Source organism: Bombina bombina, chromosome 4, assembly GCF_027579735.1.
Source record: "Bombina bombina isolate aBomBom1 chromosome 4, aBomBom1.pri, whole genome shotgun sequence".
Lineage (NCBI taxonomy): Eukaryota > Metazoa > Chordata > Amphibia > Anura > Bombinatoridae > Bombina > Bombina bombina.
In genome coordinates, this window is record NC_069502.1 from 876,256,702 (window position 1) to 876,275,410 (window position 18,709).

Genomic DNA, 18,709 nt, shown 5'->3' on the forward strand with positions numbered 1-18,709 from the left:
TTGCGTACGTTAGTGATAGGAAGCAGGTAAAGTGAGGTGTTAGTTTAGATTCTTCAATCAAGAGTTTTTTTGTTTTATGAGTAGTGCCAGAGAGTGCTACTTTGTTCTGGGGTGTAGCCTTTACCATATCAGTCTCTACAGTAGAGCTCTGGTGGCTTTAGAGCTATGGGAACTGGTGGGACATAAGTCTCACTGCGCATCCCATTTTCAACTGCCCCATATCCTTCAAACTTAAACTGGAACATCTTCGTCTCTTACTTAGAGAGGTTTTAAACTTTTAATTACCCTAGATAATAGTGACTCCACAGTGATGGTTGTCCCCCCAAAGTCTAGCAAATTAGACAGATATTATGAGGTACCTTCCTTTACAGATGTTTTTCCAGTTCCTAAGAAGGCCTCTGAAATTATTAATAGAGAATGGGAGAGACCTGGTATTCCTTTCTCTCCTTCTCCTATTTTCAAGAAGATGTTTCCTATAGCTGACTCAGTTAAAGAGGCTTGGCAAACTGTTCCTAAGGTAGAAGGAGCTGTTTCAACCTTGGCTAAGAGAACTACTATCCATATAGAGGATAGCTGTGCTTTTATAGATCCGATGGACAAAAAATTAGAGGGTCTACTCATGAAAATTTATGTTCACCAGAGTATGCAGTGGGAACCGGCGGTCTGTATAACTACCATCACGAGTGCGGCAGCCTACTGGTTTGATGCTCTGGCTGATGCCCTCAGGCGAGAAACTCCCTTGGACGAGATCAAGGACAGGATAAAGTCTCTTAAGCTAGCTAATGCCTTTATCTCGGATGCCACCCTTAAAGTTATTAAGTTGGGGGCCAAAATTTCAAGCTTCTCTATCTTGGCTCGCAGGGCCTTATGGCTGAAACCTTGGTCTGCAGACGTTTCATCTAAGTCAAAGCTTCTTGCTGTCCCTTACAAGGGGAAGACCCTGTTTGGTCCTGAGCTGAAAGAGATTATTTCTGACATTACGGGAGGTAAGGGTCACCTTCTCCCTCAGGACAAAAAGATTAGGCAGAAAGGAAGACAAAGTAATTTTTGTTCCTTTCGCAACTTCAAGGGATTCTCTTCCTCTTTTCTCTCAACTAAGCAGGAACAAGCTAAATCTAATTGGAGACCCGCCGAATCTTGGAATAAGGGTAAGCAATCCAAGAAGGCGGCCAATGACTCCAAGACATCATGAAGGTTTTGCCCCCTATCCTGGACAAATGGATATGGTAGGGGGCAGACTTTCTTTTTTCACAAAAGCCTGGGTTCGGGACGTTCAGGATCCCTGGGCTATAGAAATAGTGTCTCCGGGATACAAGCTGGAGTTCAAAATTTGTCCTCCCAGGGGCAGTGTTCTAATTTCAAGGTTATCTGCAGACCAGACAAAAAGAGAGGCGTTCTTACATTGTGTAGAAGACCTCTTAGCTCTGGGAGTGATCGTTCCCGTTCCACCTCAAGATCAAGGTATGGGATTCTATTCCAATCTGTTTGTGGTTCCCAAGAAGGAAGGAACCTTCAGACCAATTCTATACCTCAAGTGTCTAAATAAGTTTCTCAGAGTGCCATCCTTCAGGATGGAAACATTCGTTCCATCCTTCCTTTGATCCAGGAGGGTCAGTTTATGACAACAGTAGATTTAAAGGATGCGTACCTGCATGTTCCCATTCACAGGGATCATCACAGGTTCTTAAGGTTTCCTTTCTAGACAAGCATATCCAGTTTGTGGCTCTTCCTTTCGGTCTTGCCACGGCTCCCAGAAACTTCACAAAGGTTCTGGGGTCTCTTCTTGCGGTGCTTTGTTCAAGAGGCATTGCGGTGGCGTCGTATCTGGACGATATCCTAGTTCAGGCGCCATCCTTTCAGCTAGCAAAATCACACACGGACCTGGTAGTGGCTTTCCTAAGGTCACACCGGGTGGAAGGTGAATCTAGAAAAGAGCTCTTTAGTTCCTCATACAAGAGTGACCTTTCTAGGGACCATCATAGACTCTCTGTCTATGAATATTTTTCTGACAGAAGTCAGGAAATTAAAGATTATCGATACTTGTCGAGCTCTGCAATCTTCTCGTCCTTCTGTGGCCCAGTGCATGGAGTTAATAGGTCTGATGGTAGCAGCAATGGACATCGTCCTGTTTGCTCGCTTTCATCTCAGAGCTCTGCAGTTGGACATGCTCAAACAATGGAACGGAGCTTATTTGGACTTGTCCCCTCGACTTCTATTGGCACAGGAGACAAGAGAGTCTCTTCTTTGGTGATTGTCTCTAGATCATCTCTCCCAGGGAACATGTTTTCGCAGACCATCCTGGGAGATTGTGACAACAGATGCCAGCCTTCAGGGGTAGGGAGCAGTTTGGGGCTCCTTAAGGGCTCAGGGGATATGTTGTCAGACAGAGTCTCTTTTGCCCATAAACATTCTGGAACTGAGAGCGATCTACAATGCTCTCCTGACCTGGTCTCAGCTAGCTTAGGTTCAGTTCATCAGGTTCCAGACGGACAACAGAACGTCAGTGGCCTACATCAATCATCAGGGAGGAACAAGGAGTTCCTTGGCGATGACAGAGGTTTTCAAAATAATTCAGTGGGCGGAGGCCCATTCTTGTTGTCTGTCGGCAATCCACATCCCAGGGGTGGACAACTGGGAGGCAGATTTTCTGAGCAGACAGACCTTTCATCCGGGGGAGTGGGAACTTCATCCGGACGTGTTCTCCAGTCTGATCCTCAAATGGGTTCAGCCGGAGTTGGATCTCATGGCATCCAGGCAGAATGCCAAACTTCCCAGGTACAGGTCGAGATCCAGAGATCCTCAGGTGGAGCTGATAGATGCTCTGGCGGCCTCTTGGTCCTTCAATCTAACATATCTGTTTCTTCCGTTTGCTCTCCTTCCGCGAGTGATTCCCCGGATCAAACCGGAAAGGGCTTCAGTGATTCTCATAGCACCGGCCTAGCCTCGCAGGATCTGGTATGCAGACCTGATGGAGATGTCGTCTCTACCTCCTTGGAGGCTTCCGCTTCGAAAGGACCTTCTGATTTAGGGACCCTTTCATCATCCAAATCTAGATTCTCTGAAGCTGACTGCTTGGAGATTGAACGGTTGATTCTAGCCAAGCGAGGTTTTTCTGACTCAGTCATAGACACTTTGATTTAGGCTCCTAAGCCTGTCACTAGAAAGATTTATCACGATTTGGCGTAAATACCTTCATTGGTGTGAATCCAAGGGCTACTCCTGGAGTAGAGTTAGGATTCCTAGGATTTTATCTTTTATCCAGGAAGGATTGGAGAAAGGATTATCTACAAGTTCTTTAAAGGGTCAAATTTCAGCATTATCTATCCTGTTACACAAGCGTCTAGCTGATGTTCCTGATGTTCAGTCTTTTTGTCAGGCCTTAAACAGAATTAGGCCTGTGTTTAGACCAGTTACTCCTCCATGGAGTCTTAATTTAGTTCTCAAGGTTCTTCAAGGGGTTCCGTTTGAACCTATGCATTCCTTAGATATCAAGTTGTTATCTTGGAAGGTTTTATTTTTGGTAGCGATTTCTTCTGCTCATAGAGTGTCTGAGCTTTCAGCATTACAATGTGAGCCCCCTTACCTTATTTTTCATGCGGATAAGGTTGTCTTACGTACGAGATTTGGATTTCTTCCCAAGGTTGTTTCTGATCAGAACATTAATCAGGAAATTGTTGTACCTTCCTTGTGTCCAAATCCTTCTTCTAAGAAGGAAAGGCTCTTACACAATTTGGATGTAGTTTGTGCTTTTAAAGTTTTTATTTACAGGCGACTAAAGATTTTCACCAGTTTTCCTCTTTGTTTGTGGTATTTTCAGGCAAACGTAGGTGAAAGAAAGCTACGGCTGTTTCTCTTTCTTTTTGGCTGAAGAGTATAATATGTTTGCAGGTTCAAGGATTAGCAGCACTCCAGAAGATAGAGTAAAAACACAGTCTTTATTCTTGCAAATTTAAAAACGAAAAAAATACACACAAAAAATGGTGCAGTACAGCACAGCACATCAGCAAAAAGGTTTACAAAGAAGGGGAGCGAGGTCCTGACATGTTTCGTGCTATTCAGCACTTAATCATAGGATGATTCCCCACCTGTGTAATGCTCCATTTAACTGGTTTTCAACCAATCAAAATTTTCAAAGATATACACACCCTCAAAGCAGAGAGAGCTAGTATAAATGGTGCATTACAGAGGAAAACAAGAATAATGAAACAAAAAATAACATAACAATGATAAAAAGAACACCATAGATATAAAAAAAATGATAAATAGAATGAAAAAACATTGTTGTTGTTAATTCCTATTATTACACCTCAAATATATTTTCAAATTTGATAAGTTTATAACTCTTCATAAATAATTATTTAATTGTTTATTTTCACATACTTTAATGCATAGTGTGTGTCAATAATAGGTACTTAGTTTACACAATTCTGCAACTAGCCTCATTAAATTAATTTATATTGATCATATTTAGACTTAAAATGTCCATGAATAAAGATCTCACCAGTTTTCCTCTTTGTTTGTGGTATTTTCAGGCAAACGTAGGTGAAAGAAAGCTACGGCTGTTTCTCTTTCTTTTTGGCTGAAGAGTATAATATGTTTGGCTTACGAAACTGCTGGACAGCAGCCTCCTCAGAGGATTACGTCTCATTCCACTAGGGCTGTTGCTTCATCATGGTCATTCAATAATGAAGCTTCTGTGGAACAGATTTGCAAGGCTGCAACTTGGTCTTCTCTTCACACTTTTACAAAATTTTACAAATTTGATACTTTTGCCTCGGCTGAGGCGGCTTTTGGGAGAAAGGTTCTTCATGCAGCGGTGCCTTCCGTTTAGGTATCCTGTCTTGTCCCTCCTGTATCATCCGTGTACTCTAGCTTGGGTATTGGATCCCATAAGTAATGAAGATTATCCGTGGACTCATCGTGTCTTTAAGAAGAAAAGAAAATTAATGCTTACCTGATAAATGTATTTCTTCTTAGACCCGATGAGTCCACAGCCCGCCCTGTCATTTTTAGACAGGATGTTACTTTCATGTAATTGGCAAGAGTCCATGAGCTAGTGATGTATGGGTTATACAATCCTACCAGGAGGGGCAAAGTTTCCCAAACCTCAAAATGCCTATAAATACACCCCTCACCACACCCACAATTCAGTTTTACACGCTTTGCCTCCTATGGAGGTGGTGGCCTAGCAACAGCTCCAAGAATCTTATCAGAGGTTCTGGGTGCCCTACTCTCTGTTATCAGAGAACAGGGTATTGCGGTGTTTCCTTATTTGGACGATATCTTGGTACTAGCTCAGTCTTTACGTTCTGCAGAATCTCACACAAATCAACTAGTGTTGTTTCTTCGAAAACATGGTTGGAGGATCAATTTGCCAAAAAGTTTTTTGATTCCTCAGACAAGGGTTACCTTTTTAGGTTTCCAGATAGATTCAGTGTACATGACTCTGTCTCTAACAGACAAGAGACATTTGAAATTGGTTGCAGCATGTCGGCACCTTCAGTCTCAAGTCATTCCCTTCAGTGGCTATGTGCATGGAAGTTTAAGGCCTCATGACTGCAGCATCGGACGCGATTCCTTTTGCTCGTTTTCACATGAGACCTCTCCAGCTTTGCATGCTGAATCAATGGTGCCGGATTATACAAATATATCACAATTAATATCCTTAAATCCCAATGTTCGACACTCTCTGACGTGGTGGATAGATCACCATCGTTTAGTTCAAGGGGCTTCTTTTGTTCGGCCAATCTGGACTGTGATCACAACAGATGCGAGTCTTTCAGGTTGGGGAGCTTTTTAGGGATCTCTGACAGCACAAGGGGTTTGGAAATCTCAAGAGGCGAGAATACCAATAAATATTTTAGAACTCTGTGCAATTCTCAGAGCTCTTCAGTTTTGGCCTCTGTTAAAGAGAGAACCGTTCATTTGTTTTTAGACAGACAATATCACAAAAGTGGCATATGTCAATCATCAGGGTGGGACTCACAGTCCCCAAGCTATGAAAGAAGTATCTCGGATACTTGCTTGGGCGGAATCCAGCTCCTGTCTAATCTCTGCGGTACATATCCCAGGTGTAGACAATTGGGAGGCGGATTATCTCAGCCGCCAGATTTTACATCCAGGGGAGTCGTCTCTCCATCCAGATGTATTTTCTCAGATTGTTCAGATGTGGGGTCTTCCAGAGATAGATCTCATGGCCTCTCATATAAACAAGAAACTTCCCAGATACCTGTCCAGGTCCAGGGATGTACAGGCGGAAGCAGTGGATGCGCTGACACTTCCTTGGTGTTATCATCCTGCTTACATTTTCCCGCCTCTAGTTCTCCTTCCAAGAGTGATCTCCAAAATCATCATGGGACAATCATTTGTGCTGCTGGTGGCTCCAGCATGGCCACACAGGTTTTGGTATGCAGCTCTGGTTCGGATGTCCAGTTGCCTGCCTTGGCCACTTCCGTTACGGCCAGACCTACTATCTCAAGGTCCGTTTTTTCCATCAGGATCTCAAATCATTAAATTTGAAAGTATGGAAGTTGAACGCTTAGTACTAAGTCATAGAGGTTTCTCTGACTCAGTGATTAATACTATGTTACAAGCTCGTAAATCTGTCTCTAGAAAGATTTATTATAGAGTTTGGAAGACTTACATTTCAAATCTCCGCTCTTTCTGTTTTATTTAATAGAAAGATTGCTATACTTCCTGATATTCACTGTTTTGTACAGGCTTTAGTTCGTATTAAGCCTGTCATTAAATCAATTTCTCCTCCTTGGAGTCTTAATTTGGTTCTGAAGGCCTTACAGGCTCCTCCATTTGAACCTATGCATTCTTTGGACATTAAATTACTTTCTTGGAAAGTGTTGTTCCTTTTGGCCATCTCTTCTGCTAGAAGAGTTTCTGAGCTATCTGCTCTTTCTTGTGAGTATCCTTTTCTGATTTTTCATCAGGATAAGGCAGTTTTGCGGACTTCTTTTCAATTTTTACCTAAGGTTGTGAATTCTAATAACATTAATAAAGAAATTGTTGTCCCTTCTTTGTGTCCTTATCCTAAGAATTCTTTGGAGAGATCCTTACATTCTTTGAATGTGGTAAGAGCTTTGAAATATTATGTGGAAGCTACTAAAGATTTCAGGAAGACTTCCAGTCTATTTGTTTTATTTTCTGGTCCTAGGAAAGGTCAGAAGGCTTCTGCTATTTCCTTGGCTTCTTGGTTGATACTTTTGATTCATCAAGCTTATTTGGAGTCGGGTCAGGCCCCGCCTCAGAGAATTACAGCTCATTCTACTAGATCAGTCTCCACTTCGTGGGCTTTTAAGAATGAAGCTTCAGTTGATCAGATTTGCAAAGCAGCAACTTGGTCTTCTTTGCATACATTTACTAAATTCTACCCTTTTGATGTATTTGCTTCTTCAGAAACAGTTTTTGGTAGAAAAGTTCTTCAGGCAGCTGTTTCAGTTTGATTCTTCTGCTTTTGATTTAAGTTTTTTTCTTTCGATTATGAAAATAAACTTATTTTTTTGGGTTGTGGATTAATCTTTTCAGCGGAAAATGGCTGTTTTTATTTTATTCCCTCCCTCTCTAGTGACTCTTGAGTGGAGATCCACATCTCGGGTATTGCTATCCCATACGTCACTAGCTCATGGACTCTTGCCAATTACATGAAAGATAACATAATTTATGTAAGAACTTACCTGATAAATTCATTTCTTTCATATTGGCAAGAGTCCATGAGGCCCACCCTTTTTATGGTGGTTATGATTTTTTGTATAAAGCACAATTATTTCCAAATTTCTTTTGTTGATGCTTTCTACTCCTTTCTTTATTACCCCACTGCTTGGCTATTCATTAAATTGAATTGTGGGTGTGGTGAGGGGTGTATTTATAGGCATTTTGAGGTTTGGGAAACTTTGCCCCTCCTGGTAGGATTGTATATCCCATACGTCACTAGCTCATGGACTCTTGCCAATATGAAAGAAATGAATTTATCAGGTAATTTCTTACATAAATTATGTTTTTCTTCCTCAGGATAAAAGACATATTCAAAAGTGTCAGTAATTTTCGTTCCTTTCGGAACTTCTCAGCTAAACCTTCCTCTTCCAAGCAGGAGTATTCTAAGTCTTTCTGGAAGTCCAATCATTCCTGGAATAAGGGGAAGCAATTTATAAAGCCTGTTACTGACTCAAAGTCAGCATGAAGTATCTGCCCCCGATCCTGGAGCGGATGTTGTGGGCGGCAGATTTTCTTTTTTGCTCAGACTTGGATTCGGGATGTTCCGGATCCCTGGGTTGTGAACATCATATCCCAGGGTTACAAGCTAGAGTTAAGGACTTATCCCAGGGGCAGGTTTCTTCTCTCCAGGTTATCTGTAAAACAGATATAGAGAGAGGCGTTCTTGTGTTGTGTCCAGGATCTTTCCGTTATGGGAGTAATAGTTCCTGTTCCTTTTCAGGAGCAGGGTCTGGGTTTTTATTCCAATCTGTTCGTAGTTCCCAAAAGAGAGGGAACATTCAGACCTATTCTAGATTTCAAGAGTGTGAACAAGGTTTCCATCTTTCAAGATGGAGACTGTCCGTTCCATTCTTCCTTTAGTTCAGGAGGGTCAGTTCTTGACCACAGTGGATTTAAAGGATGCGTATCTGCATTTTCCTATCCACAAGGATTATTTCAAGTTTTTAAGATTTGCGTTTCTAGACAAACATTTTCAGTTTGTGGCCTTTCTATTTAGTCTTGCTATGGCTCCCATGATTTTTTCGACGGTTCTGGGAGCATTTTTGGCGGTTCTTTGGTTACAAGGTGTTGCAGTGGTGCCTTATTTGGACGATTTTTCTGGTTCAGGCGCCATCTCTTCAACAAGCAAGCTCCCTCACGGAGATATTGTTTTCTTTTCTGCGCTCCCACTGTTGGAAGGTGAATTTAGGAAAAAGCTCCTTGATTCCGGCTACAGGAGTAGTATTTTTAGGAACATTTTCTGACAGAGGCCAGAAAATCAAAGATCTTCAATCCTTGTCTTATTCTTCAGGACTTTCCCTGGCCATCAGTAGCTCGGTGTATGGAGGTTATTGATCTGATGGTGTCAGTTATAGACATCATTCTGTTTGCTTGGTTCCATCTCAGGCCTCTGCAGTTGTGCATGCTCAGATAATGGAATGGGGATTATGTGGATCTGTCTCCACGTATTGTTTTTGATTAGGAGATTAGAAACTCTCTTCTGTGGCGGTTTTCCCAGGATCTTCTCTGGGAACCTGCTTCCGCAGACCTACCTGGGTGATTGTGACCATGGATGCCAGTCTTCGGATGGGGAGCTGTCTGGGGTTCATTAAAGGCTCAGGGTCTTTGGACTCGGGAGGAGTCGGTTCTTCCTATAAATATTCTTTCTCTTGTTAAGTGTAGTCAGTCCACGGGTCATCCATTACTTATGGGATTATATCTCTTCCCCAACAGGAAGTTGCAAGAGGATCACCCAAGCAGAGCTGCTATATAGCTCCTCCCCTCACATGTCATACCCAGTCATTCTCTTGCAACCTAACTAAAGATAGGTCGTTGTGAGAGGTCTGTGGTGTTTTTAAACTTAGTTTATTTCTTCAATCAAAAGTTTGTTATTTTAAATGGCACCGGAGTGTGCTGTTTGTTCTCAGGCAGCATTAGAAGAAGAATCTGCCTGCGTTTTCTATGATCTTAGCAGACGTAACTAAGATCCACTGGCTGTTCTTGCACATTCTGAGGAGTGAGGTAACTTCAGAAAAAGGGAATAGCATGCAGGGCCCCCCTGCAAACGAGGTATGTGCAGTAAATTATTTTCTAAGCAATGGAATTGACTGAGAAAATACTGCTGATACCAATGTAATGTAAGTTCAGTCTTAAATGCAGTGGTAGCGACTGGTATTAGGCTGATGAGTGTGTGTACACTGAAGTATTTTTCTAGGGAATGTAATTTGACTCAGAAAATACTGTTAATACTGAAGTAATGTATGAGCCTTAACTGCAGTAAAAGCGACTGGTAACAGGCTTATTAATAACACTTCATAACTTTTAAAATGTATGTTCAAAACGTTTACTGGCATGTTAATCGCTTTTTGTGAGGTACTTGGTGATAAAACTTGTTGGGGCATGATTTTTACCACATGGCTAACTTTTGTTTCTGCATAGAAACAGTTATCTGAGCTTCCCCACTGTTGTAATATGAGTGGGAGGGGCCTATTTTAGCGCTTTTTTGCGCAGTAAAAATTCAGTCACATTCTTCCTACTTCATCCTCCATGATCCAGGACGTCTCTAGAGAGCTCAGGGGTCTTCAAAATTCATTTTGAGGGAGGTAATCAGTCACAGCAGACCTGTGACAGTGTGTTTGACTGTGATAAAAACGTTAATTATTAAATTGTTATCCGTTTTTTGGGTATTAAGGGGTTAATCATCCATTTGCTGGTGGGTGCAATCCTTTGCTAACTTAATGCATTTACTGTGAAAATTTGGTTGCTATAACTAATTTGGTTCATTGTTATTTCAACTGTGACAGCTTTTTTGTGCTTCTTAAAGGCACAGTAGCGTTTTTTATATTGCTTGTAAATTTATTTGAAAAGTATTTTCCAAGCTTGCTAGTCTCATTGCTAGTCTGTTTAAACATGTCTGACACAGATGAATCTGTTTGTTCACTATGTATGAAGGCCAATGTGGAACCCAACAGAAATATGTGTACCAATTGTATTGATATTACTTTAAATAAAAGTCAGTCTTTACATGTAAAGAAATTATCACCAGACAACGAGGGGGAAGTTATGCCGACTAACTCTCCTCACGTGTCAGTACCTTCGCCTCCCGCTCAGGAGGTGCGTGATTTTGTGGCGCCAAGTACATCAGGGAGGCCCTTACAAATCACTTTGCAAGACATGGCTACTGTTATGACAGAAGTATTATCTAAATTGCCAGAATTAAGAGGCAAGCGTGATAGCTCTGGGTTAAGGACAGAGCGCGCTGATGATGTGGGAGCCATGTCCGATACTGCGTCACAATTTGCAGAACATGAAGACGGAGAGCTTCATTCTGTGGGTGACGGATCTGATCCAGGGAGACTAAATTCAGAGATTTCTAATTTTAAATTTAAGCTTGAGAACCTCCGCATATTGCTAGGGGAGGTATTAGCGGCCCTGAATGATTGTAACACGGTTGCAATTCCAGAAAAATTGTGTAGGTTGGATAGATACTATGCGGTACCGGTGTCTACCGACGTGTTTCCTATACCTAAAAGGCTTACAGAGATTATTAGCAAGGAGTGGGATAGACCCGGTGTGCCTTTTTCCCCTCCTCCCATATTTAGGAAAATGTTCCCTATAGACGCCACCACACAAGACTTATGGCAGACGGTCCCTAAGGTGGAGGGAGCAGTTTCTACTTTAGCTAAGCGTACCACTATCCCGGTGGAGGATAGTTGTGCCTTTTCAGATCCAATGGATAAAAAATTAGAAGGTTACCTTAAGAAAATGTTTGTTCAACAAGGTTTTATCTTACAGCCCCTTGCATGCATTGCGCCTGTCACTGCTGCGGCGGCATTCTGGTTTGAGTCTCTGGAAGAGGCCATTCGCACAGCTCCATTGGATGAAATTATGAACAAGCTTAAAGCACTTAAGCTAGCTAATGCATTTGTTTCTGATGCCGTCGTACATTTAACCAAACTTACGGCTAAGAACTCCGGATTCGCCATCCAAGCGAGCAGAGCGCAATGGCTTAAATCACAGTCAACTGACGTGACTTCTAAATCTAAATTGCTTAATATTCCTTTCAAAGGGCAGACCTTATTCGGGCCCGGCTTGAAAGAAATTATCGCTGACATTACGGGAGGTAAGGGCCATGCTCTGCCTCAGGACAGGGCCAAATCAAAGGCTAAACAGTCTAATTTTCGTGCCTTTCGTAACCTCAAGGCAGGAGCATCATCAACTTCCTCCGCTCCAAAACAGGAAGGAGCTGTTGCTCGTTACAGACAGGGCTGGAAAACTAACCAGTCCTGGAACAAGGGCAAGCAGGTCAGAAAACCTGTTGCTGCCCCTAAGACAGCATGAAGAGAGGGCCCCTATCCGGAAACGGATCTAGTGGGGGGCAGACTTTCTCTCTTCGCCCAGGCTTGGGCAAGAGATGTCCAGGATCCCTGGGCGTTGGAGATCATATCTCAGGGATATCTTCTGGACTTCAAAGCTTCTCCTCCACAAGGGAGATTTCATCTTTCAAGGTTATCAGCAAACCAAATAAAGAAAGAGGCATTTCTACGCTGTGTACAAGACCTCTTACTAATGGGGGTGATCCACCCAGTTCCGCGGACGGAACACGGACAAGGATTCTATTCAAATCTGTTTGTGGTTCCCAAGAAAGAGGGAACCTTCAGACCAATCTTGGACTTAAAAATCCTAAACAAATTCCTAAGAGTTCCATCATTCAAAATGGAAACTATTCGGACCATCCTACCCATGATCCAAGAGGGTCAGTACATGACCACAGTGGACTTAAAGGATGCCTACCTTCACATACCGATTCACAAGGATCATTATCGGTACCTAAGATTTGCCTTCCTAGACAGGCATTACCAGTTTGTAGCTCTTCCCTTCGGGTTAGCTACGGCTCCAAGAATCTTTACAAAGGTTCTGGGCTCACTTCTGGCGGTACTAAGACCGCGAGGCATAGCGGTGGCTCCGTACCTAGACGACATTCTGATACAAGCGTCAAGTTTTCAAACTGCCAAGTCTCATACAGAGATAGTTCTGGCATTTCTGAGGTCGCATGGGTGGAAGGTGAACGTGGAAAAGAGTTCTCTATTACCACTCACAAGGGTTCCCTTCCTAGGGACTCTTATAGATTCTGTAGAGATGAAAATTTACCTGACGGAGGCCAGGTTATCAAAACTTCTAAATGCTTGCCGTGCCCTTCATTCCACTCCACACCCGTCAGTAGCTCAGTGCATGGAAGTAATCGGCTTAATGGTAGCGGCAATGGACATAGTACCATTTGCGCGCCTGCATCTCAGACCGCTGCAATTCTGCATGCTAAGTCAGTGGAATGGGGATTACTCAGATTTGTCCCCTCTACTAAATCTGGATCAAGAGACCAGAGATTCTCTTTTATGGTGGCTTTCTCGGCCCCACCTGTCCAAGGGGATGACCTTTCGCAGGCCAGATTGGACGATTGTAACAACAGACGCCAGCCCTTCTAGGTTGGGGCGCAGTCTGGAATTCCCTGAAGGCTCAGGGATCATGGACTCAGGAGGAGAAACTCCTCCCAATAAATATTCTGGAGTTAAGAGCAATATTCATTGCTCTTCAAGCTTGGCCTCAGTTAGCAACTCTGAGGTTCATCAGATTTCAGTCGGACAACATCACGACTGTGGCTTACATCAATCATCAAGGGGGAACCAGGAGTTCCCTAGCGATGTTGGAAGTCTCAAAGATAATTCGCTGGGCTGAGTCTCACTCTTGCGACCTGTCAGCGATCTACATCCCAGGCGTGGAGAACTGGGAGGCGGATTTCCTAAGTCGCCAGACTTTTCATCCGGGGGAGTGGGAACTTCATCCGGAGGTATTTGCTCAACTGATCCTTGTTACGGATCCAGGTCCAGGGACCCGGGAGCGGTGCTGATAGATGCTCTGACAGCCCCTTGGGTTTTCAACATGGCTTATGTGTTTCCACCATTTCCGATGCTTCCTCGACTGATTTCCAAGATCAAACAGGAGAGAGCATCGGTGATTCTCATAGCGCCTGCGTGGCCACGCAGGACCTGGTATGCAGACCTAGTGGACATGTCGTCCTGTCCACCATGGTCTCTGCCTCTGAGGCAGGACCTTCTAATTCAGGGTCCTTTCAACCATCCAAACCTAATTTCTCTGAGGCTGACTGCATGGAGATTGAACGCTTGATTCTATCAAAGCGTGGCTTTTCGGAGTCGGTTATTGATACCTTAATACAGGCTAGGAAACCTGTTACCAGAAGAATTTACCATAAGATATGGCGTAAATATTTATATTGGTGCGAATCCAAGAGTTACTCATGGAGTAAGGTTAGGATTCCTAGGATATTGTCTTTTCTACAAGAGGGTTTAGAAAAGGGCTTATCCGCTAGTTCGTTAAAGGGACAGATTTCTGCTCTGTCCATTCTTCTACACCAGCGTCTGGCAGAAGTTCCAGACGTTCAGGCTTTTTGTCAGGCTTTGGCTAGGATTAAGCCTGTATTTAAGACTGTTGCTCCGCCGTGGAGCTTAAACTTAGTTCTTAACGTTCTGCAAGGCGTTCCGTTTGAACCCCTTCATTCCATTGATATCAAGCTGTTATCTTGGAAAGTTCTGTTTTTGATGGCTATTTCCTCGGCTCGAAGAGTCTCTTAGTTATCTGCCTTACATTGTGATTCTCCTTATCTGATCTTTCATTCAGACAAGGTAGTTCTGCGTACTAAACCTGGGTTTTTACCTAAGGTTGTTTCTAACAGGAATATTTATCAAGAGATTGTTGTTCCATCATTATGTCCTAATCCTTCTTCAAAGAAGGAACGTCTTTTGCATAATTTAGACGTAGTCCGTGCCCTGAAGTTTTACTTACAGGCAACTAAAGATTTTCGGCAAACTTCTTCTCTGTTTGTCGTTTACTCTGGACAGAGGAGAGGTCAAAAGGCTTCGGCTACCTCTCTCTCCTTTTGGCTTCGTAGCATAATACGTTTAGCCTATGAGACTGCTGGACAGCAGCCTCCTGAAAGAATTACAGCTCATTCTACTAGAGCTGTGGCTTCCACCTGGGCCTTTAAAAATGAGGCCTCTGTTGAACAGATTTGCAAGGCTGCAACTTGGTCTTCACTTCACACTTTTTCAAAATTTTACAAATTTGACACTTTTGCTTCTTCGGAGGCTATTTTTGGGAGAAAGGTACTTAAGGCAGTGGTTCCCTCCGTTTAAAGTTCCTGCCTTGTCCCTCCCTTCATCCGTGTACTTTAGCTTTGGTATTGGTATCCCATAAGTAATGGATGACCCGTGGACTGACTACACTTAACAAGAGAAAACATAATTTATGCTTACCTGATAAATTTATTTCTCTTGTAGTGTAGTCAGTCCACGGCCCGCCCTGTCTTTTAAGGCAGTTCTAAATTTTAATTAAACTCCAGTCACCACTGCACCCTATGGTTTCTCCTTTCTCGTCTTGTTTCGGTCGAATGACTGGATATGACATGTGAGGGGAGGAGCTATATAGCAGCTCTGCTTGGGTGATCCTCTTGAAACTTCCTGTTGGGGAAGAGATATAATCCCATAAGTAATGGATGACCCGTGGACTGACTACACTACAAGAGAAATAAATTTATCAGGTAAGCATAAATTATGTTACTGCTGGGGGCGTGTCCGTACAGCGTCCATGATAGGACGCACATTCTGTGAGCTCTGACAGAATCTTCATTAATCCGCCGATTTTGGAGACTTTACAGAGACCCATTTATCTCCACACTGCAGGATATGTCTGCTATGGTAACATATTAGCTTGGATCTACTGTTTTTATGAACCTGGAGCTGCAGATCGGAAATTTAGGGCCTAGGGCGGCGGCCCACTATTAAGCCACAACCCCCCCCCCCCCGGCCTCTCCGGGTTACCAGTGCTGGCAGATAACGTCTGCCTTACTGAATGATTCACCCACAACACCAGATAAAGTAATCTAATATTGTTCAGTCCACAGAACAACAACCAAGAAATTCTTAACTTTCTCAATGTCGGAAGGTATCAACATGGCGACCGCAAGGGAGACAAACTCACTGCTTGCATTGGATCAGCGCTTTGCTAAAATAGAGCGCCTACTATACAATATATATCAAAAATCTCTACCTAGAGCCTTCCTGGAGAATGCTGATCTATTATTACAAAAGATACCTGAAAGGGAAACTGAGCCGATCGAACCAAATGTGAATAACCAGAATGCGCAACCTACCTCAAGGAAGGCACATCTTTCCCCACATACACCACCTCTTGAACCGGAGGCCTGGGAGTATGTTGCAAGCACCCAAGAGGATTTGGCTGTTTGTTCCTCTGACTCTTTGAGGCTCCTGCCTTTGGGTGTCGCAGAGCAGCTCAGCTCCATATCACAACCTAATGATACACGGGTGACATCGGGAGGAAGCAGCGACACATCAGAGGATATAGCTGTGCTAGTACCTAACTACCTCACTGACACAGCATACCCCGAAGCTACCAAGGGTACTCCAGGATTACCGACAACCTCCGTGCGAGAAGAACCCTTGAACCCCTTCACTAACACATACAACCAAATATTCCCAGAAGGGAACACTACACAATACCAGCTGGACTTTCCTGTCACTGCCGCTCCCCCATCAAGAGGCATATACATCACCGAGAGGCGACTGGAACCAGAACTGTTTACAGCTTTCAAAAACGCAACAGCTGTATGGGGAAGGCATTTTCAGCAAGTGAGTGCGGCAGCTGACATCATGGTGAGATTACATATTGGGTCACACAAGAGCGATGTCAGTCACATAGACAATATGCTCACGGGACTTAGCTTTCGAGAGATTGAGGCACTTGACACTCCCCACACACCATTGCTTATTGCCCCTACTTTGGCAAGCTATACCGCACGGACAATCGGCAGAGAGGGCATAGGATAATAACATAGACTGCCATTCTGCCCTCACGCTCTCTCTGTACTCGGATCACTACCTCCAAAAGGTTTATCCTCCTATCACTCTGCTGTTTTACATGCCATATCAGCTAAAATCACACAACATATTAACTCATAATCTTTCAAACATTCCTGCAGTCAGCAGACATAACCTCAACACGGAGAGATCTGTTGGTGCTACGAAAATGAGTTTAAACTTATTATAAGTATCGAGCCAGATTCTTGTTTTCTGTTTTTTTCTTGTTCTCTTTTTTTATTACAGCTTTATATTTGCTACAGTTATATAAATGTTTTATACCTTAGTTCTACTTGATCATTCTGATAAGGAGCATATCTCACAAACTTGGTATCACTAGATCATTTGGACTTTGCAAGTATTGTGGTGGGATCCAGTGTTTTTGTTATTTTTGTTATGTTTATTTTTCTTATTATTATCTTATGTCATATAATAACCCTTTACTTAACATAATGAACACAACTCAAAGGTCCAAGAGTGACCTAGATAAATTAGAAAAGGGAAAATGGGGACTAACATGTAGTAAGTACATTTATGATAAAATATGTATACTGCTTTTTATTACTACTATTCCTGTTATATGGTGGTACTTCATATGAGTGTGCAAAGAACGTTTACTTTTTTTTATCTGTACCGTCTTTAAAAATTAAATAAAGCTCTTTTGAACCCAAAAAAAAAAAAAAAAAAAAAAATTATGTTACTGCTGAGGGCGATCTTCAATGCTCTTCTGGCCTGGCCTCAGTTAGCTTCAGGCCAGTTTATCAGATTTCAGTCGGACAACATAACGTCCGTGGCTTACATCAATCATCAGGGGGAACTTGGAGTTCCTTGGCCATGACAGAGGTAGCCAGGATTATTCAGTGGGCAGAGATTATTCAGCCAACAGACTTTTCATCCAGGGGAGTGGTTACTCCATCCGGAGGTATTTTCTTACTTGATTCTCAAGTGGGGGCAGCCAGAGCTGGATCTCATGGCATCTCGTCAGAATGCCAAGATTCTAAGGTATGGGTCATGGTCTCGAGATACTCAGGCTTTACTGTTAGATGTTCTGGCCGTTCTTGGAACTTCAGTCTAGCGTATGTTTTTCATCTGTTCACTCTCCTTCCACAGGTCATTGCTCGAATCAGATAGGAGAGGGCGTTGGTGATTCTCATTGTCCCGGCGTGGCCTCGCAGAATCTGGTATGTGGATCTGGTGGAGATGTCATCTCTTCCACCTTGGAGTCTTCCGTTACAGAAGGGCCTTTTACCTCAGGGGCCCTTCCTTCATCCAAATCTCGTTTCTCTGAAGCTGACTGCTTGGAGATTGAAAGCTTAATATTATCTAAGCTTGGTTTTTCTGAATCGGTTATTGAAGCTATGATTCAGGCTCGTAAGCGTGTGTCTAGAAAGATTTTATTATAAGATTTGGCGTATATATTTGTATTGTGTGATTCCAGAGGTTTTTCTTGGAATAGAGTTAAAATTCCTAGGATTTTGTCTTTTCTCCAAGAGGGTTTAGAGAAGGGTTTATCTGCTAGTACCTTGAGGGGTCAAATTTCTGCTTCATCTATTTCTTTCATGTTATTGGCAAGAGTCCATGAGCTAGTGACGTATGGGATATACAATCCTACCAGGAGGGGCAAAGTTTCCCAAACCTCAAAATGCCTATAAATACACCCCTCACCACACCCACAATTCAGTTTTACAAACTTTGCCTCCTATGGAGGTGGTGAAGTAAGTTTGTGCTAAGTTTTCTACGTTGATATGCGCTTATCAGTATTTTTTTTTTTTTTTGTTTAATAATTTTTTATTGAGATTTTACGCAACTGAGAAAGGAGTACACATTGCTTGTCACATAACAATAATGACACAGAAATAAAATTAAACATTTTCTGAAATCTCTATTTTACACTAAGAAGATCATACTGGTATGACTATTTGGTTGGTCACTCTTGGACCACTAGTATGTAGGTAAGTACAAAGCTAAGATAGTCAACTCTGCGGCCACTTCAGGGCCTTTTGATATATTGGAGGTATAAATATATCATGATGGTGAATAAAACGCATAACAACTGTAAA

General features: G+C 42.7%; 1 protein-coding gene across 4 annotated transcripts in view; it reads left to right on the forward strand.

Moving 5' to 3' along the window:
• LOC128657397 (oocyte zinc finger protein XlCOF6.1-like) overlaps window positions 1-18,709 on the forward strand; it is a 248,550-nt gene that overhangs the window by 69,548 nt on the left and 160,293 nt on the right. Inside the window, exon 7 of one of the 4 annotated variants that reach the window (XM_053711734.1) lies at window positions 17,760-17,830. The exons of the other annotated variants lie outside the window; for them this stretch is intronic. Within the exon in view, the coding sequence (XP_053567709.1) occupies window positions 17,760-17,830 (71 nt within the window). The remainder of the gene's footprint in view (window positions 1-17,759; window positions 17,831-18,709) is intronic. 4 annotated transcript variants of the gene reach the window in all.